This window comes from Physcomitrium patens, chromosome 4 (assembly GCF_059467195.1).
Source record: "Physcomitrium patens ecotype Gransden chromosome 4, ASM5946719v1, whole genome shotgun sequence".
NCBI classification, from domain to species: domain Eukaryota; kingdom Viridiplantae; phylum Streptophyta; class Bryopsida; order Funariales; family Funariaceae; genus Physcomitrium; species Physcomitrium patens.
The window spans coordinates 5,277,633-5,305,427 of record NC_143413.1 but is presented as its reverse complement, the minus strand read 5'-3'; the positions used below and the strand labels follow the sequence as shown (position 1 = coordinate 5,305,427).

Here is a 27,795-nt window from a genome sequence, read left to right as displayed (position 1 = left end):
AATTATATTTTGTTTAACTTGATCCAATGTATGCTTCATGAGATGTGCTTCACAAAGTTTCATTAGGGTGAAGTAGTAATATATGCCACATATCTTCAAAATAGGTATCCTACCAAAGCTATTTGATCTCATATGATTCAATTTGAACTTTGGCACAAGCAAAAACTAGATTTATTCCAAGTTAGTATCTTTAGTAGTTAGGCTTTTGCAAAAATTTTCAATGCCACTCAAGTCAAGCTTGATACTTGATTTGTTGAATGTATCCTTATTGATCATAGTACTCTCAACAAGGGATATAAGTTTCATCTTCAAAAAATTCTCTCTCCTAATATGATTTTTAATGAAGACCATTCTTCTCGTCTTCTTTCTAAAGAATCACTTCTAAGTTTCAATACAAATTTCCAGATGGAGCCTATGTTCAATCCCACTTTTGTGTCTCCTTCCACGATGCATTGCACTGCCAAAGATCCCTTGCAAGACTCTGCTGCAAAAGATCCTTTGCATAATTCTGCTATTACAAATTCTGTTCATGTTTCTGCCATGGACAAACCAGTCTTTGTCACAAAAGATCCGCTTATGTCTGTGTCACGTCCATTCTTTCACGGCCAGATCCACCACTTACTATCTCGGAATTGAATCTACTACTTTCTAGTCCAACAACAATTGTCACCATGTCGCGTACTGCCACTCCAGTCTCTCTTGTTGCCTTGATGAGCCTAATTCCGCCTTACAATACTTTGCCAACTTCGCTTCTTTTGAGCCCCTCTTTGTAGATTTTTTATGCCCATTTTGGCTTGGAGGTGATGCCTCACTTTGGCCAATATGTGCATTAGCATACGCTCTTACATGCTTTGGTTGAAAGTCAAGGATTTCCTTTATCAATCAATGAGTCTCTTTTGATTCTGTTGTAATAGTCCATGTGCCATAATTGTGGAGTACCCCTGCCTCGGGACATGGAAGAAAATTATGATTCTTTTCTTCTATAGCCTTACCTTGCTTGTCCTAAAACAATAAAATCATGACACTCACTTCTTGCTCATTTACCACAAGTCCTTCTTAAATCCCAGACATATCAATAAGCTTTGAAGTCTTTTGAATCCACTCAATGGCAACAAACAATTTTTAATGAACTAAATTCTCACATCATCAATGGCATATGGAATTTTTTGGAACTTCCCTTCGATCGACGCCTAATCACGTGGCAATGGATTTTCAAACTTAAATTCAAGTCTACAAGCATTATTGATCGTTATAAGGCCCCTCTTGTTTATTTAAGATTTAGCCAAATTTCGGACCTTGATATCAATGAAATTTTTTTACTCATCATTTGCATTCACTCAATACACCTCATCTTGGCACTTGCCTCTCAAAAAAATCTTCACATCCACCAAATGGTTGTTAAAACTGATTTTTTTCATGGCATCCTCCGTGAGGAAAGCTATATGCAAGTTCCAGAAGGCATCATTCCCCCTCGACCTGGCATGAGGTACAAATTTCATAAAACTTTGTATGGATTGAAACAATCCCTGAGGGAATGGTACAAAGTCATAGACACTTTTCTTATTTCTCTCGGTTTTATCAACTCCATGGCGGATGGAAATGTGTATTATCTTCACAAGATCTCTGCTTTTGCCATTCTCACTCTGTATGTGGATGACACCTTAATTGCATGCAACAACCTCCCTCTTTTACAACACATCAAAACTCAACTCCATGGGTGCTTCTTTCTTTCCAATCTTAGAAAAGCTCATCATTTACTCAGCCTTCAAATTACGTGGGATATCAATGAAGGTTGTATCCGAATTAGTCAAACGTTATACTTGCAACAAAAACTTGTAGAGTTTGGTTTTCAAAATGCTCCTCCCGTCTCGACTCCTCGCGTGCCAGGTCTTTCTATTTCCGCTGCGGACTGTCAAGCGACATCTTCGCCTCTAACTCTGATGATCCCTCTCGATGCCCTGCTACCCAAGTAAAAGGACATGTTCTCCTCTCTCAGCGCCCTATTGTTCTCTCCCGACGCCATTCTGGTCCATCCCGGCACCCTACAAGCATCTCCAATAGTTCTGCACTCTCCTACCATTGCGGCTTTGTTGTCAGCGCTTCCAACAGCCATGCTACTCACCTTCGCCGCCCAGCCGCCCGATGCTCCTGCCGTCTGTCAGTCCCTGTTTTTCGCAGCTCTGCGGCCCGCCAATTTTGCCGCTCTCAGCTCCGCTGCTCCCAATTTGAGGCTTCCAACGTTGGGTCTATTACACCCCAGGATTATAGTGCCGTGACTTCTCCTTTAGGGTCTGCCACTCACAAAGGCTACCATGTCGCGGCTCCTTCTCTTTGTTCTGCCACACATCTAAGTCCAAGCGATTGCCACATCATCTCCGACAGCAACCTCTCGTTTCCATATGCTAACGCTGTTGGCTTCCTCAATTGGGCCAGTTTGTGTACTCGGCCCGATTTGTCCTTCACAATTAGCCTCCTATCTCAGTATAGACATAATCCAGGACCGGCCCACATTACAGCCTGCAAGTACACGTTTCGTTGCATTTGAGGAACACTCAACTACTACATTGAATATCGACAAAACCCTACTCCACGCCCCTTGTTTGGATTCAGTGATACAGATTGGGCCGGGGAAGTAGATCAACGCAAATCTACCTCGAGCTATTGCTATATCTTGTCAAATGGCATAGTTAGCTGGGGATCTTCACGACAAAAATCCACTGCTTTATCCAGCACGGAGGCAAAATATTTGGTTATGGCCGGCGCTGCCTTCGAGGTAGTGTGGCTTCAACACCTTCTTCATGATTTATATCAAGACCTTACCGCTCCGTCAATAATTCTATGTGACAACCAATCGGCATTGGCATTTGTTGACACTACCAAGTTTCACAATCGCACAAAGCACATAGACGTCAAATATGATTTCATTCAACAACTATCTATACTCAAGAAACTCTCATTCCAGTACTGTTTCATTGCCACAATGCGAGCTGATCTTCTCACCAAGGCACTCTCGGGGCCAAAAATTATTCAACACTTACCATACTTAGGAATTGTTGGAAACTAACCAAGATTGTCTACGCATAACGACTTAGCAGGTGTATTGGAATGTGCAGAAACAGTTATAGTCGTCATTTGTTGACTGTAATAGAACTAGTTTGCACCGCATCATATCTCCCCGCGAAGGCACCAGTAAGGTCGCCCTCCTCACAGTATTATAATTTGTAAAACACAGATATTATTGATAATAAGAGCATTGTAAATTAAGTCTTCATATTTCTCATGGTTTGAACATGGAACGGAGATTTCTTGTGTCGTAATGTAATAAGAAATCCTTGAGCGATTGGGGGGAACTCATTCTCAGTATCATATTTCATTCTTTCCACCGTGAATACCAGAACAATTCTTTCTTCCAGAATAGTTGTTCTAGTCTTCAGACTACTGATTGAAACCAATTGTCGCATATGATATCTCCCCGCGTGTGGCCTTTGATTAAAATACACTATGCTTGTATTGAAAAGCAATACACTATTAAAGACTCTGCTCTTCATTTCATGTGTGAACGACAAATGTGAAGGTTCTGCACAATGCTATTGGGAATGATGATAAGATTGTATTCTGTTTAAGTGTGATCTTCATGATGAGAAAAGATTTTTTGAGATTACCTGTAAGGCAGACCGATGATTGTTAACATGACAGAACGGGATTAGTTCCTATTTGATGAGTTGAAATCAGCGTATTAAATAAATCTTACTTTTTTGTGCAGACCTTGGAGTGGTATGCGAACGATATGAGTAACGATAAGCATTAAATTGTGCGAGCTTTGTACTGGACTATGACCAAAGGTTTAGAATCCTGTAATATTTTCCATCCAAAATCTAAACGAAATACGCGAGATCTTTCTTGTGCTTAATAGATATCCTCGCCCGGATTGTTTTCCTGGGAGTCTCACCACAAAAATGGGCTCGTTCTCAAGGTAGCTATCCATGCTGTCCTTTTTGCTCCTGCAGTATTGAATGCAGTCATCACATTGATGGGGCTTTGGTCTTCATGTTATCACTAATAATACTAGTTGCATTTCTGGAGTTTCAGAGCCTTTTCAATTCTGAGGATTCAATAACTGGAAGTTTATTTGAATAAATATTCCACGAAGTGCATTGTGGTGTTTTAGCTCAGTTCTTATTTGAAAGATCTCATTCTCCTTACAGAACTGAGAAATCTCCCACGTTTTTCTTCATACTTCTGTGACCTTGTTTATTCAAAAGCACTTCAACCTGTGATCCTTTATTTTCTAAAGAATAATAACCATTTCATTGTGCAGATCTCTTTGTTTGGTGAAACAATAACAGCTGAAGAGCTTTTGTACAGCCAAGTGAATAGCAGCTCTCATCGACATCAAATGTACTAATCCAGACATCCGATGCAAACGACCTTAAGCCGTTCTTTCACTCTGTTCAAATTAAGCAAAGGCAACGACAACAGTAGATGGTCTCCTTTGCTCCATGCAGCGGAGAGACTCTTGCAAGTACGCTTTCAATGTGACCAACTTCGGCGGCTACAAAAATTAAATAAATAAAAATTGCATGGGGTCCTTCCAGAGGACAGATGATGCAATGCTGGCCATAAGCTCGAAGTAGCGAGGAGGATGCCAACCATTGCACATTTTACCGAACTTGATTACAAACACAAAACGCAGCTCAAGTTTCAGATGGGAGGTTTTAATGGTATCTCGCCCTCTCATCCGGCAAACATGATAACACTGGGTTTTCTCTTTCCGTGGTACAAATGCTGGCCTCCCAGGATCGGGCATTTTGCAAAGCTCATTTGAGACAGCCTGTACAATACAACACAACAGTTTTCACACTGGAAAATTTTTCTCACTAATCGGCTAACTTAAACCCCTTCTCCAAAACTAGGTCACACAGTCGTTCAAAAGCCAAAACTTACACTCACACTTTTCACATCATGAAACATCAACAAAGGTCATTCAGCAACCCCCAAGGCTCAAGTGCTTACAAACCACGTTTACGAATGCCGTAAGTCTTTCGACACCGCCCATCCTCCATAGAAAAGCTGATGCGATGCTGGCCATGAGCTGGGCGACAAGAGAAGGGATCGATGCCAGTATTAGAGGTCCAAGCTGGATCGAGGTACATGGGTACCGCTTTCCCGTGAACAGAAGAATTTCGGCAGTGGATGAACGTTGCAACAGAGGAAAGGACACAGTCGAAAACGAGGCAGTGGACCCATGGGATCTTGAGAGCTCAGTCTAAGTGGGCTACAGCCATCTGGGCATTCAAGGCGTCTACAGTTTCCAGAGTCCATGAAAAAGTCACACCTTTGCTGACGAACACTTCATAACTTATCCAAAAAAACCAGCGAACGAACCTGAAAACCAGATTTCGGAATGGAATCAGTATGCTTGAATGGTGACCTTGCTTGGCTTCAGTTCAATGCTGAGTTCAGATTCTCCTTTAATTATTTCTCAGATTCTGTGTACGTTCAAAATTATATGTACACATCCAGTGAGAAAGAATGATATGATCTGTTTAGCTTCAGATTACGGATACGAAGCACTGCAGTAAAGTGGAGTTGAGAAGGGTGTTACGTTTTTACATAATAAAGTTTGTTTTTACTTTTTCTTAAGGATTTTGTTTGATGTTTTGACGGCAATAATTGATTTGAGTAGAATCAAACATGATGACTTTGTTGAACTACACCTATTGTTTGAATTTTTTTGAATTGAATATAGGACTCATGGGTATTGGTTTATATTTTTTGAAAGCTATAGTATTACAAAGTGTTATGTGTGTTTTCAATAGTTTAATATAAGAACTTATCAATATAATCATTGTGCAATTTGAATCAAAATTTATTTTTCATTATTTTATTACATCTTAATTTAAAAAATAATGAGATTTGTTATTATTATTGTTTCTTGTTATAATAAAAATTTATTATCTAAGATTTATATTAATATAAAACATAATTTTAATTGGACTAAATAATTTGATACTTATATATTATTTATTTCTAGTCTAAGTCTCAAGATTTGAGTATTTTGTTTTGTAACCAAATCACACTTTACATTAAACCATGTCTTCCATTGGTTACCTAATAATTACTTGTGAGATGGTGATGATAAGATTAAAAACATCTTTTATTTTAATTGGTTGTGCTCCTTTTTAATAAAAATTCAAGAAATTCTTATGTAATATTTTTAATCCCACATGCACAAGTATGTTGAAGTTACTAAAAGTCAAGTTCCAACATTAATCCTGATATTCCCAAAAACCCTATGACATATAGAAGTAGAAAAGAATAAATCTTATTTCTACTATACTATTCTTTGTAAAATTCTAGAGATGTCTCTATTTAATAGCTACAAAAAAAGTTCTTAAATAAACTATATATTTTTTATATAATTTATGTGATAGTATTATTAAATATTAATAAAAATTCTATCTTATTATTATTATTATTATTATTATTATCATTATTATTTTATTTTTATAAAAGTCTTTATTTTAACATGAAAACAAATATATTACATATATATATATATATATATATATATACATACATATAAAAGGTAACAGTAATTTTAATTTGATATGATTAGGATTTTAACTAAATTTAAAATTAGTAAGATTTTAACATTTAATACCAATATCTAAATTAAACATGCAATATATGTTGAGAATATATTTTAAACTAACATATATATTTAATTCAATTATATGTATATACAGACAAATACATACATACATACAGATAAATTATTTGAAACATATGCATCTATCTTAAATTGAAGTTGCAATCAATTGATATAACTTCTAAAAACATCCCTAATGTTTTCCTATTAAATAGACATGCCCTTCGGCTTTTGATTTTATATATAAATCCTCAAACTTACTCCATAAATAAATATCACAAACTAAAATTCATTTATAGATTGGAATCTGGAGCACATAATGCTGCCCTTGAATTATTGCTTGTTTGCTACAAGAGCAATGGAGGGATTTGATATAAGGACAAAATACCTCTCTTGAAAAATAGCACTAATTTTCCATACATAGCTAAGTGTTCAAAAGGCTTTACATGTTAATTGATGGCTTCTACAACCTAAAGATTGTTGGTTTAAACTCAACCAACAATAGTGGTGCAAGGGATAATACTTATATACTCATACATTTATTTATGTTTTTATATATTCTTATATACTTCTATACTTATTCTACACATATCATCCTTCCCAATGCCCAGTCTTCAGTCTGAGAATCCATTCATCCTTGGGGGTGCTGAGTCTCAGAACTGAGCCGAATCTTGGGATACCGGGCGCAGGCCCCACCGTTCCGCACGGTACAGAATCGGGAGACACAATCACTCACCAAGTGGCATGTCCAGTCTAATGCCCACCTAATCTTTTGGAAGCAAGAACAAGGATTGGAAGACAGAATTTGGCCTGGCTCCTCCCAGCGATGCCTTAATTTGATGTCCACGAGCCTGCATATGGCGGGCCTCGTACCTATTTTACAGTGCGCCATATTTGTGGTTACAAGAACAAGTGGCCACGCCATATTCGTGGTTCGGGCCTTTTGAAGTGGCCCGGTGCAGATGAAGCCTAAAAGGGACGATCTCTGGACGAATAGATTTCGTCTAACTACTTTCTATTCGTCCGTCGGTTTTGTCTGGCGCCACTGACCAGTCTCGTCTAGACCGCAGCTTACTTTCAAAGCTTGGTCTGCACTGCACCACACGTGCTCAGCGCCAGCCTTGGCACATTTGGACTGATGCCGGTAACTGGGTAGCTCCGACTCTTGTTCATCCGGCGAGATTTCTACCGCTAGTTAAAGCGACCGCGTGGAAGGTGCGACTAGGGTTTCTGGATCGCGGAACATTCATTGTTGCGATATTGCTGCTCGACGTTCGCCGGCTGTTATTGGACGGAATCGACGAAGATTGAAGAGCTGGAAATAGAGTATCGCAGGTCAAATACATGTTAACTCGTACTCCTCGTTATCTCTTTGGAATGCATTGCTGGGAGTGCCTTGCTGAGTAGCTCGTTGACTCATTCCGGGGTAGTCATGGGGAGACCTTCCATCCGAATAAGTGGGCTTTTACCATATAAGTTATGCTCCCCTAGCGCGTAGTAGCGAGAATTTTCCTTCTCCGAAATGTGGCCTGTTCTTTGGAGACCTGGTTATGGTGGGAGGTTTGACTGTGTTTCGGTTATTCAGCTCGTGGAACAACCATGCAGGCTTGCGGACGTTGATCTAGGCGTACCGAGTTTTCATGTTGATATTGATAGGTTCGTATCAATGCGATCGATCTTTCTTGCGAACTCACTTAGCTCTTTTGTTCCGCAGACCTGCTTGGGGTTGCGATTGAGGTGTCGTCGACTTCTGGATCGGTTGCTTGTCGGTAAGAGTTGCTGGGAGGTTTCGAAGTGATGAACGCGTGAATGTCTGAGTGATTGTGTCCTTTGGTGATTCTAGATTGCGGAATTGGTTGCACGTACTCACCTCCTCGACGACCTGCTTAGTAACCACGCGAGTCTGGCTCTTTTCCCTCGCAGTTCTGCTAGCATACTTCTTCTCTGATCTTTGCTGTTCACAGTTGCGGTGTTGTCTTTGCTGCTGCTTCGCTTATTCAATTACGCAGCGTGATGCACGAGAATTTCTTGGGTGGTTCCCGGTCTTCTTCTCTGCTTCTTGTCTTTGTACCTTCTGGAAATACCTTGGTCTGAGAACTACTGCTTGTGTTAATTTGCAATCAGATGCTTCTTGTGACAAATTTGATACTTGAGCTCCTTTGAATTTTGTAGTTAGTGTTGTGTATCGCACTAACATGTTGGAGTCTACAGGGTGCTGGTGGTAATTTTTGTTGCTGGTAAAAAGTCTGCTGGCGTGTTCCGAAGACAGACGCGATGGGGAATGTCAGCGGACGTCAGAGCAAAAACCGTGGGCAGCAGGGGGGCATGAGTCAGGAAGGGTCTGCGGATACGCGATTCAAGAGTGAGAGCGAAAGGCCAAGGGCAGAAGGTAGTAATCAGCGCTCGAGCGCCACCTCCAGCAGCCGTGGCGCAAGCACCCATCCCAATCAGGGAGGTAGCGCTCGACCAGCGAGCACTGGTAGCGCACACACTGGGAGTGCCCATAACGCGAGCACTCATCACAATCAGGGTGGGAGCACTCGTCCAGCAAGCACGGGGAGCACACACACTGGCAGTAGCCACAACGCTAGCACTCATTCCAATCAGGGTGGGAGCACTCGTCCAGCGAGCACGGGTAGCTCACACGGTGAGAGCGGCCATAGTGCAAGACCTAGCAGCGGCACTGCTCCTGCTGAGCGCCCACGCGTACCCATGGCGGCGCCAAGACCGCGATCGGTGTCGAATGTGGGTGTCTTGGGGAAACCGCTGGTCGACATTCGCCAAACTTATTCGCTGGGCAAGGAACTTGGCCGAGGCCAATTCGGGGTGACCTATCTGTGCACCCACAAGGAGACGGGTGAAAAGCTCGCGTGCAAGAGCATAGCGAAGCGGAAGTTGATTGCCAAGGAGGATATTGAGGATGTGAAGCGGGAGGTTCAGATTATGCACCATTTGTCAGGAACCCCCAACATCGTAGACTTGAAGGGAGTGTATGAGGACAGGCATTCTGTCCATCTGGTTATGGAGCTTTGTGCAGGTGGGGAGCTTTTCGATCGCATCATCGCCAAAGGGCATTACAGCGAGCGAGCCGCCGCCGATTTGTGCAGGGTCATCGTGAATGTGGTGCACAGATGCCACTCGTTGGGTGTGTTCCACCGAGACCTGAAGCCCGAGAATTTCCTGTTTGCCAGCAAGGACGAGGATGCACCTCTGCAAGCCACAGACTTCGGTTTGTCGACTTTCTTCAAGCTCGGAGAAGTGTTCCGTGACATTGTGGGAAGTGCGTATTATGTCGCTCCAGAGGTTTTAAAGCGCAATTACGGTCCCGAAGCCGATGTGTGGAGCGCTGGGGTGATTGTATACATTCTTTTGTGCGGAGTGCCACCGTTTTGGGCAGAATCGGAGCAAGGGATTTTTGACGCTGTTCTGAAAGGGCACATCGATTTCGAGAGTGAGCCATGGCCGAGAATCTCGAGCGGGGCTGTGGACTTGGTCAGAAATATGCTGAACCCAAATGTGAAGGAGCGCTTGACTGCATATCAGGTGTTGAACCATCCATGGATGCAGGAAGGCGGTGACGCTTCCGACGAGCCCTTGGACAATGCGGTACTGGATAGACTGAAGAACTTCTCAGCCGCCAACAAGATGAAGAAGCTGGCACTGAAGGTGATCGCCAACAGTCTGTCTGAAGAAGAAATTGTAGGGCTGCGGGAGCTGTTCAAGTCCATGGATACCGACAACAGCGGGATGGTAACATTCGAGGAGCTCAAGCAAGGGCTAATCCGACAAGGCACTGGGCTGAAAGAGGCGGACATCCGCAAGCTGATGGAAGCAGCCGACGTAGACGGAAACGGCAAGATCGACTTCCACGAGTTCATATCAGCGACGATGCACATGAACAAGACAGAAAAAGAGGACCACCTGTGGGCAGCATTTAAACACTTCGACACGGATAACAGCGGGTACATCACTCACGAAGAGCTGCAGGAAGCATTGGAAAATAGTGGCATGGGAGACCCACAGGCAATTCAGGAAATCATCAGGGAGGTGGACACAGACAACGATGGGAAAATAGACTACGACGAGTTTGTAGCCATGATGCGGAAAGGCAACCCTGACACAGAAGACGGCGTGATGGTCGTCCCTCCCAGGCACAGGTAGCTGAGACCTCCACACTCACAGTGTAATCTTCACCCTCCAAAGCACCATCAGCAGCAGCAGCAGCAGCTTTGAGTTGTGTGCCATAGCTCTCTGCTCCTTTCTCTGTCAATCTGTAAACCAAACAGGAGACCCTGATAAGACCCTGGCATTCTCATATATATTGTTCAGTTCCGACGCGGTTCTTAGGCAGCTTGCTTCACGATTATGTAACCAATACTGTAGAAAAATTTGCTATGAGGCTGCTGGTGCTGCTGCATGAGTTGAAGGTGGCGTGCAACCCATCAAAAAACGTGTGCACAAGTATTATAGAGCATTAAAGTGGAATATATCGACAGATCTGAGCTCTGCCTTGCTGGTTCCCTACACCCAGAGATTTTCGTTTACCGTTCCGGATGATGTGTGGTGGAAACAGTTTTCTCAAGAGCGGATTAATCTTTCCTGTTGCCATGGAATTAGGATTACTGTTACTGTTGATTAGTGCTGACTGAGTGGTGTAGTCCGCAGCAGGTCGTAATGGAGGGGATCTTGTCGTCGTTGTTGATGATTAACCTCCAAGCTTGCCATGGTTCTCTTTTTAAATGCATTTTGATAATATTAAGTGCTGTTGAATCTTTTGCCGGAGATGTTGTAAGAGATCATTTAAATTTCATACAGATAAACTGATATTTATTAAAGAAGTCGGTTATCAAACAGTCACTCAATTACTTGTAATTATTTTTGAATGTATTCTTTTTGATGGGTTATATCGCTGTTAGTTCAAATTATAAATTTGGAATCAAGAAATGAGATTAAGAGATTTTCACTTTTAATCACGGAGGTTTTGAGAAGTTGAAGTGGTGATTATAATATTTTTCACTACTATGCAAATCAATGTTGAATACTCAATATAATTACAGCAGTTTATTTTTGGAATTAGTCTGTGTATTTAATAGTGACTATTGTGAATTTCAGATTGGTTTTATGAGATACCCAAGAATATAATGTGGATTTTCAAGAAGAATTTAATTTTTCAGTTTATTGAGCATTGTGATATAGTCTTTTATTTTAAACTTTTATATATATATTTATAAATTTACTATGGGTTTATCAAATGAATCCTAACAATGTAATTACATTTAGAAACATCTTTACTTTTACCAATTGAATGCAAAATTCATTTGTTAAATGTGTCTATTTGAAAGTAGTAATTTTTATAAGCTTTATTCAAACATTAATGCAATTAGATTTAAAGTTCAAATCCTTTGCAATTTTATCTATATTGTAGGAAGTTATTAAAGCCACACTCCACAATACCATCTCATGATTGATTCTATCCATCCTTGTCTTTGTCTTGTGTTCCATGTCCCCCATCTTCCATTTCCAACCTCCATGCTTTGTTCCCTATTCTCCAAAATTAATCATCACATGGTTTAGGGGGTGTGGTTTTAACAACTCTTATATTTTATTATGTTTGTATTAATATAGTATTTATATGTATATATATGGTTTATTTTTAAAAATAAGTAGATTTTTAAATTTTTATTATTTGTTATTATAAATCTAAAATATTATAGTACAAATATTATCAACAACTAACTAAAACTAGATTTTATTATTATTATTATTATTAGTAGTATTATTTTTTGCAAAACAATTTAGACAAGCATTGTTGGCAACTTAGTTGTATCAATGAATAAGGATTGCAATAGCTAGAATTGTATTAGTAGCCAAGATATGTAGCAAAATGTATTTTTGAAAACTATAATTAAAATTTAATAAATTTAGTTCTACTTATATTAAATATAATATTAATTAATACTTAAAATATCTTCTAAAAACTTTAAATGCTTCTAATAATGGTTTTCATGTAGATATTCTAGCTACTTTATATATTAACTATAAAATATTTATAATGAACTGAAATTTATAAAAAAAAAAATCAACAAACAAATTATTACTATGAAACATCAAATCTATGCTTTTTAATACTAATTTGTGAATAAAATATATATATTTTAAATTTGAATGGATTTTTTTAAAAAAATATTTTAAATTTGTAAATGTGTTTATTTAATTAAATCATTTAAGAGCTTTTAAGACATTTTAAAGATTATTTGTACACTCAAAAGTAAATAAATAATTAAATAAAAATACTTTAAAAGAGTTGTAGTTAGGGAATTTGGGTTGTAATAAAACACTTTGTATTTGTAGACATTGGAATTCCACCCAACTTGTGATCTCTTCACAATGTAAACTGCAAGAGGAAAATGGCAAGGAAGTCGCCCTGCTGATCTCTCAAGTTACATCCTATTCCTCTCACATTTCAGCAAATTCCTTCTTCGTTATCTATCTTAGAATTATTTCTCAATCTTCTGAAGTGATGCACGAGTTCAAGGACCAGGTCTGCACCAGTACTACAAATGAAACCTAAACTGATCCGTCTACGGCACCACAAGCGAATCCTTCCAGTAAATCACCTGGCACAACTATCAATCTTCACACCCATTGCTGTTGCCATCGCCGACGACCAAATCCCGTAAACTCTTAGAATTTGTAGGATCACGCCACAGACTCCTCAACTATGTTTAATCCCTGATAATCCGGCACAGCTTCTTGCACAACTCACTTTTCAACCCAACCAGCTCTGCACCGGCACTTATGTCACTAATGCTGACAAATTGTTTTGCACATAACTGCGAAGGTAAAGTTCCGTCTCCTCTTCTTCTTCACATCCGTCAACAAAACTTCACCCCCAGCAATTTGTCAATTGTCCTCTCGTTCACCCATTCGAGTTCGTTCTCATTTGTTACATCTCGACGGCATCCACCAACTTAGCATCCACTTCAGCTCCTCTCTTTGCGATACTCCCACTGGTCCTCCTTCCAATATCACTTGCTGTCCTCGTGACCATCGCAAAATTTTCCTTTGCGGCTTTCTTAAACTTCCTAACGCTCCTCCTCGGCTCGCTTCACCATTCAGATTCGCTTTGATCCACAGTTGCACAAGAGCCTGCAACATACATTGCACCATGTCTTCCCCATCGCCTCTACATCAAGCAATAGTCATCTTCCACACTCGGTTATCTTGGTTTCTCCACACAAATGTGATCAGAGGCAATCCTGTCTAAGTTGCCCATTTTGCAAACTTCTGTAGTTCTTTCCGAAGCCCTTTCTTCTAGCTTGCATATTTGTTGAAGGTCTGCAAAGTTCTCAAACTAGGAGAAGTGAGTTGTCAATAGAGACAGCGTGACAGCAACCCAGAGATGATTGCACGCCAAGTAGTCGGATTGTGTAACACAAGTGAATTTTACTCATTGTATGACACTAAACAATCCGATTAGTTGATACACCTCGTTGTTGACTGACAATGCATCACTTCTGGTACTGTCTATCCTCTTGACTATGGTTTGGATCTCCTTTCTTTAAATCACTCCCTTTCTTGTTCCTTCGCTACCTTATTACCTATTCCCCTAATTTTGCTCTTGTTCCGATCTGGGATCCTTCTATAGCTTTTCCCTCATAAGTCTATACTATGCCAGCAACTTATCGTTCCCTGTATATGCCCATCCTATATGTGCCCATCAGCATCTAAAGCCCTCGCCAAATTCAACCCAACCAATGACCTCCTAATTATCTGACTCTCGCAAAATGCTATGGCTTAATGCTTTCTTTTAATGGAATCTAGTGTTGGATGTATTCTCAATCAGCCAATATCCTTATTAAAAATTAAGTCCCCTCTCCTTTGCTTTTGATCCCATAAAAGATGAGTCCTTTTGTTGCTTTAGCAAAGATCAATACTCTTGCTATTGACTGTTATAAGCTAAGTCCCCTCTTCCTTGTTGTTGATCTCCAAAAAATAAGTTCTCTCTTGCTACTACAAAACTCAAGATTCCTACTATTAACCTTCAAAAAATTCACCACCAATATGCAATGGTCATATCCATCAAAATAGAGTCCTTGTTGCATAGCAAGCCGAATGCCAAGGTTACAATAATCCTCTTCCCATGACAAACTTCTCATTCTGTTGGTGAAGGTCAACACCCTTGTTATCAATTCTCAAAAAAAATGCTAATATGCAATGATCCTCTCCATAAAGAGAAATTAATCCTTGTGTTGTAAGCAAAATGCCAATGCTTTGATGATCATCCTTACTTAAATAAGCTCCTTGTAAGCATTGCAAGCAAATGTTTCAACATTGTAATAATAATCTTTTTTACCTAGACTAATTCTTTATTGTCTTGTAAGTGGATAATCTAGCATTGTTACCTAGATAGAATCCTTGGTGCATCACAAGTGCATGATCTAGCATCACTACAATGATTTAATATTGTCACTAGAATGCTATTACAGGCCAACATTGGAAGTTGTCACTTCTTCACAAAATAATTTTGTAATTTTTTCATTAGCATTGTCAAACTAGGCTTGTAAGGTATTGTGTAGGTTTGAGGAGCTTGATGAGGGAAATTGTGAAAACTTCAAGGAGGTCATTGATTTCCAAACATGGTACAAACATATATCTAAGCAAAGGCACAAAAATATTTGTGTCATATATATAAATTGTTGCTAATTTCACCACAATATTTTCTACTTCTACCACATTTCCATCTACTCTATGCTACCATAATTTATGTTAATACGACCACAATCTACCACCTATTCAATATATTACTTTAGTTTTTTTAAAATACTTATTAAAATAATTAATTTTATTATCAAATTTCTATTTGTATAAAATAAATTCTTTTTTAAGCTACTTATTATCTTAGTTAAATATTATAATTATGCATTAATAAAGAATCTAATATATAAAAAATCCACATCTTTATATTTTATCAACAAAAAATATTAATTAAGTTAAATTATTTAATTTTAATATATTATATATTAAAATATATTTTTTAATTTTAATTTTAATTTTAATTTTGAAAAAATTATAATTAAAACTATAAAAATAAAAAATGGTAAAAAATAGTTTAAAAAATAAAACTTAAAGTGTTTTAAAATTTTATTATTTGCAATAAAAATATCTCTGCATGCAATGTTTTATAAAAATATCATACATTAAACACTAAAAAAATTTCTCACATTTAAAAAATCTAATTTAAATGAACCTTCTAGAATATTCAAAAACTTGCTCAAACTTTCTATAATTTTCTTTGTTACATTTTATAATCTCTCAGAACATTTCATAAAAAGATTTATGAAAACTAAAACTAAACTATAAAAAAAACACAAGTCTAAATTGCATTCATGTCAATTTACTAATCAATTCAACTATTTCAAAGCTTCTAGCCTCTAAAATAACTTTTATTGTCAGTATATCTTCTTAATTTTACACTTACATGTTATTTCACAAAAACTACACTTCCTTAATAAGATTTTTAGAGATAGAAATGAACTTAAATAAAAATATATATATTATTTAAACAATATCAATCAGAAAAATAAACTAAAAAAGATTCAACTTATTTTTATGCCGAGATGGAAACGCGACTAGGAAAACCAAGCAAAACTGGACCCTAAATCTTTTCCATATGATGATTCAGCCAACAGACAACCTCATCTCACAGTGTTTGTGTATCAATCCCAGTCTGAGTTTTCTCCTTACATGGAACTATAACAATAATTAAGCTGTAGAATACCATAATCAAGCGTCATCAATCAATCAGGGCATGAGAATGAGAAGCTTTGATTGGTAAGGGCATCTGATTTGGATCTGGGGATTCAGGCTTCGGTTAAGGCTCCTAGGGCGACGCCGGATTAGCAGGAGCAGGCGTGACGGTAAAGCGCCGCGGTGCAGACAGACAAGCTTGCTGCGCACGGAGTCCGATCTCGTAGCTGCCAAAGCACAAGACGTAGACGAAGCAGTAGAAGAAGAATCAGAAGCAGCAGGACGATGACAAGCCCATGCATCCTCTTTACGCAGTCCTGCACCAGAAACACAACTAGGCTGGCCGCTTTAGTCTTCCATCAATAGTGGTATCATATGGTACCCTGGAAGCAGGCTCCAGAAAGATGCAGGCAATGATCGAGGACGTGGGAGGTGTTTGGAGGGCATTCGCGGATCTTCCTGCCCCCCATGATGCCTGAACGACCTGCAATGGAAGCTTGCGGTCCTTGGAAGCTCTAGAAGTTTGGGTCTTTTGTCTCACAACTCTCTACACCATTTATATAAACACAACGCATACTCTTTATTTCAAATGAACATAACAATTGAACAGAACAAAACATCTTCTTCTTGTCTCTATTACTATCATATATATAAGGGCGAAGTTATTCTTTGTTACAAGTAATACACTGGGCACTGAAGTCCCACTAAAGAATAACTTCTCCATTGATATTACAGTATGTAGTGATACTCCCACTTCAATGGAGAAGTATTAATTTGAGTAGACAATAAGTAAAGCACATAATTTCTTGAATTTCTCAAGAGTTAATGTATTAGTAAATATATTTGCATGTGTAGAGATGTAATCAATTTGTAAAATATGTTTCTTGACTTGCTCTTAGAGCATGTGATACTTAATATCAACATGCTTGGTTTGTGAATAGAATTTAAGATTTACTTTGAGTTGAATGACATTCTAAGAATCCAAATAAAAAATAGTGGCTTGTTGTTAAAGAAAACAAACATTTTCTAACATACAACAACACCATATAATTTCTTTAGCAACCATGTAGTAGGCAATGTGTTTACAATATGTAGTATTGTCTACCAAACATTCTTATTTCTTATGGTCTAAATTGATTGATCTATTATATAAAAATAGAATATAATCACTTTTAAATTTTTTACTGTTGAGATTAGTAAAATAATCAACATTGGCAAAGGTAGTTAATATAGTCAAGGAAGTTGTTCCTTCATATACAAGTTTAAAATCTAGAGTTGAATGAAGATATTGAAATATCTTTTTTAATGCATTGAAGTGAGCTTGGATAAATTTTGACTTAAAGTAGGCTATATTACTCGCTAAATATGTGATGTTTGGTCAAGTACCCATGGAAGCAAACTAAAGACTATTCATGGTGTTGACAAAAGAAAAAGTCATAAGAAATTCAATGTTAGCAAAATTGATGCTACAAAGAGATGAATTAGAATCTACTAGAGTGGATATGGGTGAAGATTTAAAAAATCCATATTCACAAAGAATACTCTCCAAATATGCACATTGGTGTAGAAAAATTAGTTTAAAAGATCAATTACATTCAATTTATAAATCAACATAAATATCAAGATCATTGATTTTTGTTTCAAAAATATCATTCATAATTATAAATCAAAATTAATGCACTGAGCATCTTAACAACATTACAATCTATTTTTGATAAATATAATGATTATAAGTTTAATATTTGTATTGGAGTAGTAAACTCAAAGATTAATGTGAGTCAATTTTTTTGACTCACAATATAATTAGAAAAAATATTAGAATAAATCAATGGAATTAAGAAGAAAAAAGTTTGAATGTAGTTCAGTAGGATAAATTATCAAAGAAAAACTCATTTAGGTATTAAGAGCAAAGTAAAATTATAATGGTGGATAAAAAAATTATAGTTTAAAATTAGATTAAATAGAAATAATGGTTTCATGTTAATAAAGTAGTGAAGAAAGAAGTAAATGATAGAAAATACATTATTTAGACCTTTAGAATTAACAAAATATACTAAAAATAATAAAAAATTGACATACTATTTTAAAGAAAAAATATAGTAAGAAATACTTCTAGAAGGACTCTTAACAATCTTTCATAAGGATGTCTTAGGGACTTAAAAAAATAAATAAAAAATCCACAAATTAGCAACCTACTTTGTCAAACTAGTTTGAATTGCATAGGTTTCAATCTAAATGATTTTGGATTAGGTAGGTTATGTCAACCATTTTGGACAAACAAGGTCAAGAGCATCAAAATTTGAATATGACAAAATTATGAGGGCAATAAGATGAGGCAACACAGGTTTGAGTTAATGGAGATAATCTCATCTAGAATGTGGGTGTTGCTTAAAAAGTTTGTATTCATTGGAAATAATTTTAATAAATAAGTAATTGATTAAAATAATATAAATAAAATAAATAATTTAATAAATAAATAAATAAATAAAAATAAAATAAAATCATAAATAAAACAATTGTTAAGAAAGAAAAGACATCTAATCTTATGTGAATGAAGTTACTCTACTCGACTACCAAATGCAATTAACGTGGGTTGATTTTATTGAAAATTAATAATATTTTGCTTTAGCTTATGAATTATTAAGAATTATGTTTTGCACTCATTTCATGTGTGGTTGGCCTATATCAATTTCTATAGTACCTTATTAAATTAATATACCTTATTAAATTGATATACAGCATTAGGATGTTGTTGATCTTTAAATTTTTGAACTTATTTCATATATGTATTTTATTCAAGCTAATCATGTGAAAAGGCAATTTTGATATCAAATTTCCAAATGTGGATGTGTTTTTATGTGCTAGTTGCAAAAACTAAGCGGATATAATTATATTTTATACTAGAAAAATAGGTTTTAGTAAAATCAATTCCAAACTTTTGTAAGAAATCTTTTGCCACTATTCATGCTTTGAAATAATCAATAGTATTATCTGGATTTTTTTTAACACATAAATCCACTTCTAATTAATTACTTTGCAACCTATATATAAATCTGTTAACTTCTATGTTTCATTATTAATCACAAATTAGTATTCATCTTGTATGGTTCTCTTTTTATGTAGCAAATAAGGAGAAGCAAAGGCTTTGGGATATGATTGTAGAACCTCAAGAGGAGATAATAATAAAGATGATATAGAAAAATATAAAATTGAAATAGATGGCAAAGTGAAAATTGAGTTTATAAAAGAATATCGTCAATCATTTTGAAAGTAATCAAATTGATCTAGAGATTTTTGATGTCATTGCATAGTAGTGATTAAATATTATAGTCGTTTAGAAGTTGATTGAAGTTGTTGTATATCATTGTTATTTGGATTATATATGTAATCAAAGCATTCATGAAGAATTTTATTGAATCTGAAATTATAGATAGATAAAAGATGTCATGTTCTTAGTATACCTATAGTATTTAGACTATAATCAAAATTAATAGATATTGAAGGAAAAGTCTATGGTTAATGGAAAAATTTTAATAATTTAAAATTTGAAGCATAGTGAATAGAATTTATGTACATCAAAAGAAGGCATTGTCATATTATGAAGAAAAATTCTATTGACGTAATGCTAAAAGACTCAATAGCAATGGATAGCTTCATGTGAATGTAATTATGTCCATTAAATAAAATATTGCAGCTTATTATAACTTTTTTTGGAGCTAAATTTTATTTGCAATGGCCCTTAGATTAATTGAAGTAGCCAAAGAATAGTCAAATTTGACTCTTAGCATCAAGATTCTTACAAAGTTTATTTGGAATGTGAATGAAGACTTTACAACCAAAAGGTTGTAAGATAGCAAGAAAGGGTTTTTTTCCTATATAAGCTTCAAATGGATTGACAATAGGAAGAAGTCAAGAACAAGTTTTATTTAATATATATACAATATTATCAATTTCTTTGGTCCAAAATGTAAATTCAAGATGTGCATGATAGATATAACTTCTAGCAACTTCAATAATAGTGCAATTATTTTTCTTGGAAACAATATTTTTTTCTAGAATATATAGAATAGTAAATTCATATTTAATATTTTTTGTGTATAGATAATCATTGAAATGTTTGCTACAATATTCATCTATATTATTGGTACATAGTGTAAGAACTTTGTAGCATGTATTACAAAAAATAGTTTTATAAATCTATTAAAAATAAATTAAAATATTTTATTTTTAAAAAATATAGAATATAAAGTAATAATAGATATAATTTTCTTGAAATAAAATATAATATAAGAAATCACCATGAGATGACACACTCACAGAACCACAAATACGATTATGAAAAACCATTCTAAATCAAGAAATTTAAGTTCTTATAATATTCCATAGAAATGTAGTCTTGAGAGATTTATGAAATGGGTAACTAGAGCAAATGCCAAGAAAATAAATACTCTTTATTTTGATATGGTCGAGTGAACTATTTATATCCATGTATTTTATAGTATCTTAATGTAAATACTTAAGGTATAGGTATCAACTATTTAAATCTTGTAACTCTTTTGAAGATGATATGTTGTCATGTAAAGCTCTATAAGAATAAAAAATTGGAGGAAGTAAGATAATGAAGTCAATAATATATGAATCTTGATGCATATGGCCTATCATAATAAGTTGATCATCTTAAATGAGCTTACATGTATGATCTTTATAGAGAGTGAATTTTTTTTGTTCTCTTACTATCTTTGTAAGATTGAATAAATTTTAGCCAAAATCTTAAATATAAAAAATTTATTGAAAAAGATGAACTTTGATTACAATTGGTAGTTGTACTAAAATTATAATATTACTTGTACTTGTGACATAACACTTATGACAAGTTGGAATTTCAACTGGTCATATATCATTGTTTGATAATGATTTATAATTGATAAACCAATATAACTAATCAATCATATGTTTTGTAGCTCCATTATTGGAAATCCATCCATTTAATAAACCTTTGAAGGCTAACATTGTATATGTACATGTTACACTAGTAGAAAATCAAAGCAACATGGTTCTTATTCATTAGAGAGAAAATGGTTGATATGATTATATTGGTTGTCATGAGAAGAATTTGAAAAATGAAAATCACTTAAATATTGAATCTTTTTGTATAGATAAAATATAATTGAGTTAGAAGTTTCAGCAAAAGAGACTTGAGTAGAAGGATCAGAGTATATAATTGGTAGTTAATATGTATGGATATTCTTACCACCAGTGACTGAGTAGACAGTAACTATTGCAATATGTGCAGCACTTAAGTTCTGCAAATTTATGACTTCAAAGAATTTGCAAACAAACAGAGGAAAAGAGTGGTGATTTTTTAGGGGTAAGATCGATCGAAAGGATGATATTTGATACCTTGGAGTAGGAAAACCCTAACCAAAGTATAAAATAGAATAGTTGTATGATAAATTGGAATAAAAGGATGGAAACATATTAGGATTGAAACTGCATAGAAGAGCTCTCTCACTGCATAATGAACTTTTGTAACTCCTATTTATTGATAAGCATGTATAGCTTGCATAAAGAGCCTTGGCTTCAAAAGTAGTCTCTTGTTAAATAGAGTGTAAATTTTTTATTTCCTCTTTTTGAGGTTGGCTAATGTTTAATCCTTTCTTAAGGTGATCTCTCAAGCAATAGTGAAACTATCAAAAATAATAGGAAGATTAATTGTAAGCTTAGATATCATAAAATTGTTAGAAAAAGAAGTATTGTCAAGCTTACGTAACTCACTAATAGTAAGTTTGTGTTGTGCAATGAAATTAAATATTGATTGTTTGTTTTCAAGTTTAGCATCAAAGAATTGGCACTATAATTCATGTATATTTTTACTACTCTTATGCTCATATTCTTTTAGAAGACAATTCTAAACTTCTGTTGGCAATAGTACAACCAATTAAAAGAGCTAAGAATTTTTGCTCAATCTAAGAAGTAAGTAATATATATGCATTGTAATCTTGTTCTTTCTATTCTTTGTCATCTAAATCATATTCAGCAGTGCCATTTATATATCATATATATCCTTTAGCACAGAATAAATTAGAAATCTGCCATTTTCAAATGTGGAACTTTATTCTGTTGAAACATTGAATGCCAATTAAGTCTTTTTTATTAGACATGCCTAAGAAGTTAAGAATATTAATCCTAGAGAGGAAAATGTAAAGGTAAGTAGAAAAAAATGATTGAAATGAAAATTAAGAAAATGGATATGGTGACTAGAAAGTGTGCAATGAACTTATGTTGCAGAATGTAAACAATACATATTCACTCAGTGAACACAAATTAAGAAAAGAAAACAAAAAGGATTGTCAATCTTGCCCAGCTTCAAATCTTCAAGCCCATAACCTTTTGTCTCACAGCACTTTATACCGATTATAAAAATACAACTTTTACTCAGTGTACACAACCAAGTGAACACAACAATTGTACAAAACAGAACACCTTCTTCTTGTCTCTATCACTATCAAAAACAAGGGAGAAGTTATTCTTTCTTACGAGTAACACACTAGTTACTAAAGGGTCTGCGTGCCAATCGGGAGATTAACCACAATTGTTAATCAAGAGATTAATCACAAGCGTTTCTTTTTACTTTTGTTGGTGGTGGAAAGTTGCAGCAGTCTGAAACTGTGTCTGCAAGCTGCGCCTGGTTGCTTCTTCGCCAGGATTACTAATTCTAGGTGGGATCTATCCTGGAGTTCCTGCGAGCCGATTGATCAGGTGTGCCAGTACTGGTGGTAGATGCCGAGCTACCGTGGGAAGGAGGGATGTGATGCGAGTACCGTAGACTTTGAAGAGTGAGGACGGGAGGATTTGAAGAGCTAGCTGCCACACCCTGGTAGATTGCACCACAGAGGTTGCGAGGGTTGTTTGGACTGGTGGTGAATGATTAAGAATTCCTAGCAGTTCTTGTACAAAGCCACCTTGGTGAGAATGTGAGAATATTCATGTGAAAATGATGAGCAATGCGAATCTTTTATTAAAAATCATAAAAGCTCAAGCTTCACAAACCCAAGTTAAAGTCAAGCACATACGGTACTTAAGCCATCAATTGATACCCATGGTGTTAAAGCTCATGCATCGGATTGCTGCAGCAAAACCAACATGCTGTTAATTTCACGACACTGATCGAGGAGACTTGCAAAACGTGCGAGAGCACTCATCAATGACAAAGACGACTGCGATCCGGAATGAGAATGTGATTACTTTGCAGACACTACATCGCGGCAGAATTATGTTGTTGATTCTGGTATTTTTTCATCATTTTTATGATGGAATGGTCCGTGTTTATAAACTCGCAATGATTGGGATTGGGATTAGTCCTTAAGACAAGGCACTCCTGTCTGCAGATACACGCTATTAATCACGGTTCCTTAGTGGGCATATTTAGCTGCAAGAGTGGTTTCAAAGTATAAGAGATGAATACCCATGTTATTAAACCTATCAGTTGAACTATCTTGAGCTGTACTATCACCAAATCCTCACAATTCTGTACAAATCAAGACCAGAGAGGCCATGTCAGACGCTTATCGTGGGGGTCTCCCCTCAAATGTTTATTACAATGGTACGCTACAAAATAAATCCAGGAAAAACCTCTCAATCAGACAACCGGAAGCACAGTGGGGGCACGCCACAAACTACTGGATAAGTTAGACACTGGCTGTAGAACACAAGGTACAAATCTCAAGTTTTCACAAAGCTGGGTTAAATGCATAACTCCAGACCAGGGTCTCATATCAAAATCTTTTTAAAACATTCCTTATCCCTACGTTGCATATGGATGGAACCACAAGCTTCAGTTGTTTTAGTTGTGAAGAGTAGCCTCCGATCACCTTCTTGTAGCTTGGGCGACACTTCATTCTTTCCCAGTAATCTAACAATTTTGGTCGTGGTCGAAGATACTCCTCACTGAGTTTAAGCAACTCGATACGAGCAAGGACAGGAATAAAAGCTGCATCCGCAACGGAAAAAACATCCCCTGCCATAAACTCAGTTCCGGCCAGTTGATGTTCGGCATCGTCCAGCATGAGGACTAACTCCTTCCTATTAGAATCAACGGCTTGAGTATCCTTAAGCTGCTCTTCCATAGCATGCATGCTATTCAGCTTGCTGTGATACTTATTAGCGAGGTCTGGGTTTTTCGCCATCCTCGCTATTAGTACTCTCCTCTTGAATTTACCGAAAAAACGTATCATTCGATCTGGAACATGGGTAAGCGTGAATGGCTTCGCATCCCATTCATCAATCTTTTTAATCCACTCTTCAGCCCTCTCACGATAATCTTTGTACTCTCCTAAGGGCTCATTTAGCTTATCAATGTGCCTTCAAAAATAAATAGCAAAACGATCGAATCAAAGATTGGTATCATAAGCATATGACACAAGACTCAAGAAAACAACTTCGGAATTTGGTAAAAAGCTTCAAAGTGAAAACTTGATCTGCATGAAACTGTACAAAGTTTGGATATTTAAGTGCGAACCAAATCTACAGAGAAAAAGGTTAACTTAAGCTATTCTTTGCAAGTGTTGATATTATCTTTTTCTTCGTCTGAGAACTATTCTTAGAATCTTAGAATTCACAATTATACAAAGATTATCTGAAATGCTGAGGTAAGATAAAAAAAAACTTACTGGAGAATGGGAAGACTTTCGCACAACACATGAGCTCCAATTTTCAACATAGGTAGTGTTCCATTTGGATTTTGTCGAAAGAACTCTGCGTCAAGATTTCTGGCCTTCAAGGGATTGACTCGAAAAGCGGTGTAATCTATGTTCTTCTCTTCAAGGGCAAGCCGTACTTTCTGACTATTCATAGACAGGGGATGATGATAAAACTGCATGATGGCTCACTGTTTCAACAAAAAAACATGTCCAAAGTGCCACAAAATCGACAAGGGCAGCTTGTATGTGACGAGCAGCATATACTTCCTCCAAATAGTGTATATATATATATATATATATATATATATATATATATAAGCAAAACCCCAAAACATTCAAGTATGACCAAGACTCTTCTTCAATGTAGGGTAACCTGCTTCCTGCATGTGAATGGCTCAAAAGCTAAGACCATGAACATAAACGTACTTCCAAAGGTTTTCATTCGATGGAAGTTTTCATGCAGGATCCGACCATAATTACAAGCCCGACATTTCCGCTCCGTCTGAAGTTCTCTAAGTTCAGTCCAAGAAGTCCCCGGAAGCTAGTAAGAAGTCTTAAGTTCAAGGCTATAAAATAAATTGAGCGACAAAGACACTCAACAAGTGTAATTGCCCAATTACCACCTGGATGCGATGCTGAGCAGATGATTAATAAGGACCTTGTGATGATTGATAAGGGCCTAGTGAGACAAAATGATAATTCGCGTAATTACACCCCTGCGCGCAGCCAGGACTACATTAAAACGACCATGGTAATGACGTGTGAATAGCCGCACATTCATAATTAACCATGAGAACAACAAATAATTAACTCGAGATAATCAGAAGGAATATTGCTAACCAAGCCATGTGACGAGCAACAGAAAATATACACAGAACCTATCGTTTAACGCAATTGAAACGCAAAGAGGAGGACTGGTTGAGCCTTCCTTGCTCAAAGCTCAGCACGTTGTCTCTGACCTTGACAGTTAATACAAATTCCAAATTAAGGGTGTTTAAACGAGAAAACCACGCATCGGGAAGAGAAGCAAAAATGTTAAATACCAATACAAAACAGGGAGTGCAAGAAACATGTCACCTTACGAAAATTGCAAGCGTATCTAAAAACTAAACCAACACAACAAACAAAAGAATTTGGTGCAAATTTGAGATGGTCAACAACAGGTAACATTTAGTAGAGAGCTATTCTGATTGGAACGGGAGAAAACAAACGCCACATTATGTTGATGCCACTGCAAATCAAATTTATAAAAAAAAAAATAATAATAATAATAAAATAACTACATTCTTAGATCACAGCTAGTACAAAGATCACATCGGTTGAAAAGACTCGCATGAAATAACACTGAATTCGAAATTCCAGCGAGTACCACAGAGAAGTTTGTATGGACTCAACAATAACTTCACACCTGTGCTTGTCCTTGTTTAGCACAAGCATGGAATGACACTGGATCACTTGATCGCATGTACATAACGACCAGCCATCGATGGGAGGAAAAATACATCAACAATTCACAATCAGACGCACAAGAACATCTGCCACATTCTACAATCATATGGCGTTTCACAAACACAAACTTAACGTATTATCAAAACCCTACGGCTTAATAACTCAGTACAAAAACAAGACAAAACTACAGGCATCCAGAGACCTAAAACGTCCACAAACACACGCATTGAACAATTAAAGGGAAAAAACGCTTCACTTCGGCCTAATCCAGCTACAAAAATTCCGTACCCAACGTCACAGCCACATGTACTCGGACAACGTTGAGAATTAGTCTGAATTGCACTAACCCTCCTACCATGCTGATACAACTCAACTGCACGCTATTTAAACACCGCTCGAAATTTCTTATACAAACCCCAAGCACGCTCAAAAAGAAATATAACCAAGAAAAAACCACAGCATGGCACAATCAAACAGTACAAACAGCACCACAAAACCACCAAACACACCTAGCATTCATTCTTCAGCTCAAACTATCGGACGGCATTCCACGCCATTCCAACCCACTCCAAATCTCGTCACCACCACAACTGCAAACCGCCCAAGTCGCTCAACCCGACCTACTAACGACGAGCGGCGAACCCCTTTCTGATCGCTCTAAGAGCACACCCACACCCTCAACTACGATCCCGAATTCCAGAAACGCTTCCGTTCTCGCCCAACGTCGCTCGATCACTCGACTCATAATACGAAAGACGCTGAAATCATTTTTACACAAACGCGGAAGATTGAGAAGGTGGGTCGAAGAAGAAGGAGAAAGGAAGGAAGGAACTAACAAGGACACGTACGAAAGATCCGAAAAACCAACCATAGAGCTCCAGTAGACAACTTACTGAGACGCTCGCAGTGTACGCCCCTGCAGCAGCAGCAGCAGCAGAAGCAACAGCAAGGTGTGTGTCCACGGACGACGGCATCCAGTTCGCAACGGGCTACCACCAACAAACAAACAGCAAAGGTTCCATAGCTCTCTCTCGATGCGGGACCCCCTTCCGAGACGGAATCGTCTCCCTCTCCCTGTAGACGACGACGATTCAACGTCGGAACGTGGTCGCGCGCAGTTTTGACTGAAAATGGTTCTTCTTGTGAGACAGAAAGCGGACGTCGCCTCGTTGCTACGGGCTGTTTTTTTGGGGGTTTCAAACGAGTGCCGTTGCTAGAAGCAATTCCTGACCTTGTATGTTGGTG

The 27,795-nt window shown here is 36.8% G+C and overlaps 3 protein-coding genes and 1 long non-coding RNA gene across 10 annotated transcripts; 2 read left to right on the top strand and 2 right to left on the bottom strand.

The window, feature by feature from the left end:
* Window positions 1–405: 405 nt before the first annotated feature.
* LOC149989364 (uncharacterized) lies at window positions 406–4,881 on the top strand. Its single transcript, XM_090250173.1, has 4 exons — window positions 406–552; window positions 1,808–3,574; window positions 3,764–3,973; window positions 4,319–4,881. Exons 1-2 carry the CDS (start codon window positions 406–408, stop codon window positions 2,543–2,545), a joined length of 885 nt encoding a protein of 294 aa, XP_090106299.1. The 3' UTR covers window positions 2,546–3,574; window positions 3,764–3,973; window positions 4,319–4,881.
* LOC149989363 (uncharacterized) lies at window positions 4,535–5,153 on the bottom strand. The gene is made up of 2 exons (XR_016502528.1): window positions 5,014–5,153; window positions 4,535–4,831 (listed from the first exon to the last, which is right to left on the bottom strand). It is a non-coding gene; the product is annotated as an uncharacterized LOC149989363 (long non-coding RNA).
* A 2,675-nt stretch (window positions 5,154–7,828) lies between these two features.
* Window positions 7,829–11,434, top strand: LOC112281614 (calcium-dependent protein kinase 2). 6 transcript variants are annotated; one of them, XM_024518278.3, is made up of 3 exons: window positions 7,829–7,987; window positions 8,367–8,421; window positions 8,864–11,434. In XM_024518278.3, the coding sequence occupies exon 3, from the start codon at window positions 8,927–8,929 to the stop codon at window positions 10,811–10,813; it is 1,887 nt and encodes a 628-aa protein (XP_024374046.1). In that variant the 5' UTR covers window positions 7,829–7,987; window positions 8,367–8,421; window positions 8,864–8,926; the 3' UTR covers window positions 10,814–11,434. The 6 variants fall into 6 exon arrangements, with proteins under 6 accessions (XP_024374046.1, XP_024374048.1, XP_024374044.1 ...); XM_090249577.1 differs by lacking the exon at window positions 7,829–7,987 and adding an exon at window positions 8,030–8,128; XM_024518277.3 differs by lacking the exon at window positions 7,829–7,987 and adding an exon at window positions 8,122–8,205.
* A 12,528-nt stretch (window positions 11,435–23,962) lies between these two features.
* LOC112281537 (glutathione S-transferase TCHQD) lies at window positions 23,963–27,774 on the bottom strand. Of its 2 annotated transcripts, none has more exons than XM_024518187.3 (3): window positions 27,444–27,774; window positions 25,072–25,817; window positions 23,963–24,763 (listed from the first exon to the last, which is right to left on the bottom strand). In XM_024518187.3, exons 2-3 carry the CDS (start codon window positions 25,278–25,280, stop codon window positions 24,178–24,180), a joined length of 795 nt encoding a protein of 264 aa, XP_024373955.1. In that variant the 5' UTR covers window positions 25,281–25,817; window positions 27,444–27,774; the 3' UTR covers window positions 23,963–24,177. The 2 variants fall into 2 exon arrangements, with proteins under 2 accessions (XP_024373955.1, XP_090105702.1); XM_090249576.1 differs by lacking the exon at window positions 27,444–27,774 and adding an exon at window positions 27,387–27,436.
* Between the last annotated feature and the right edge of the window lie 21 nt (window positions 27,775–27,795).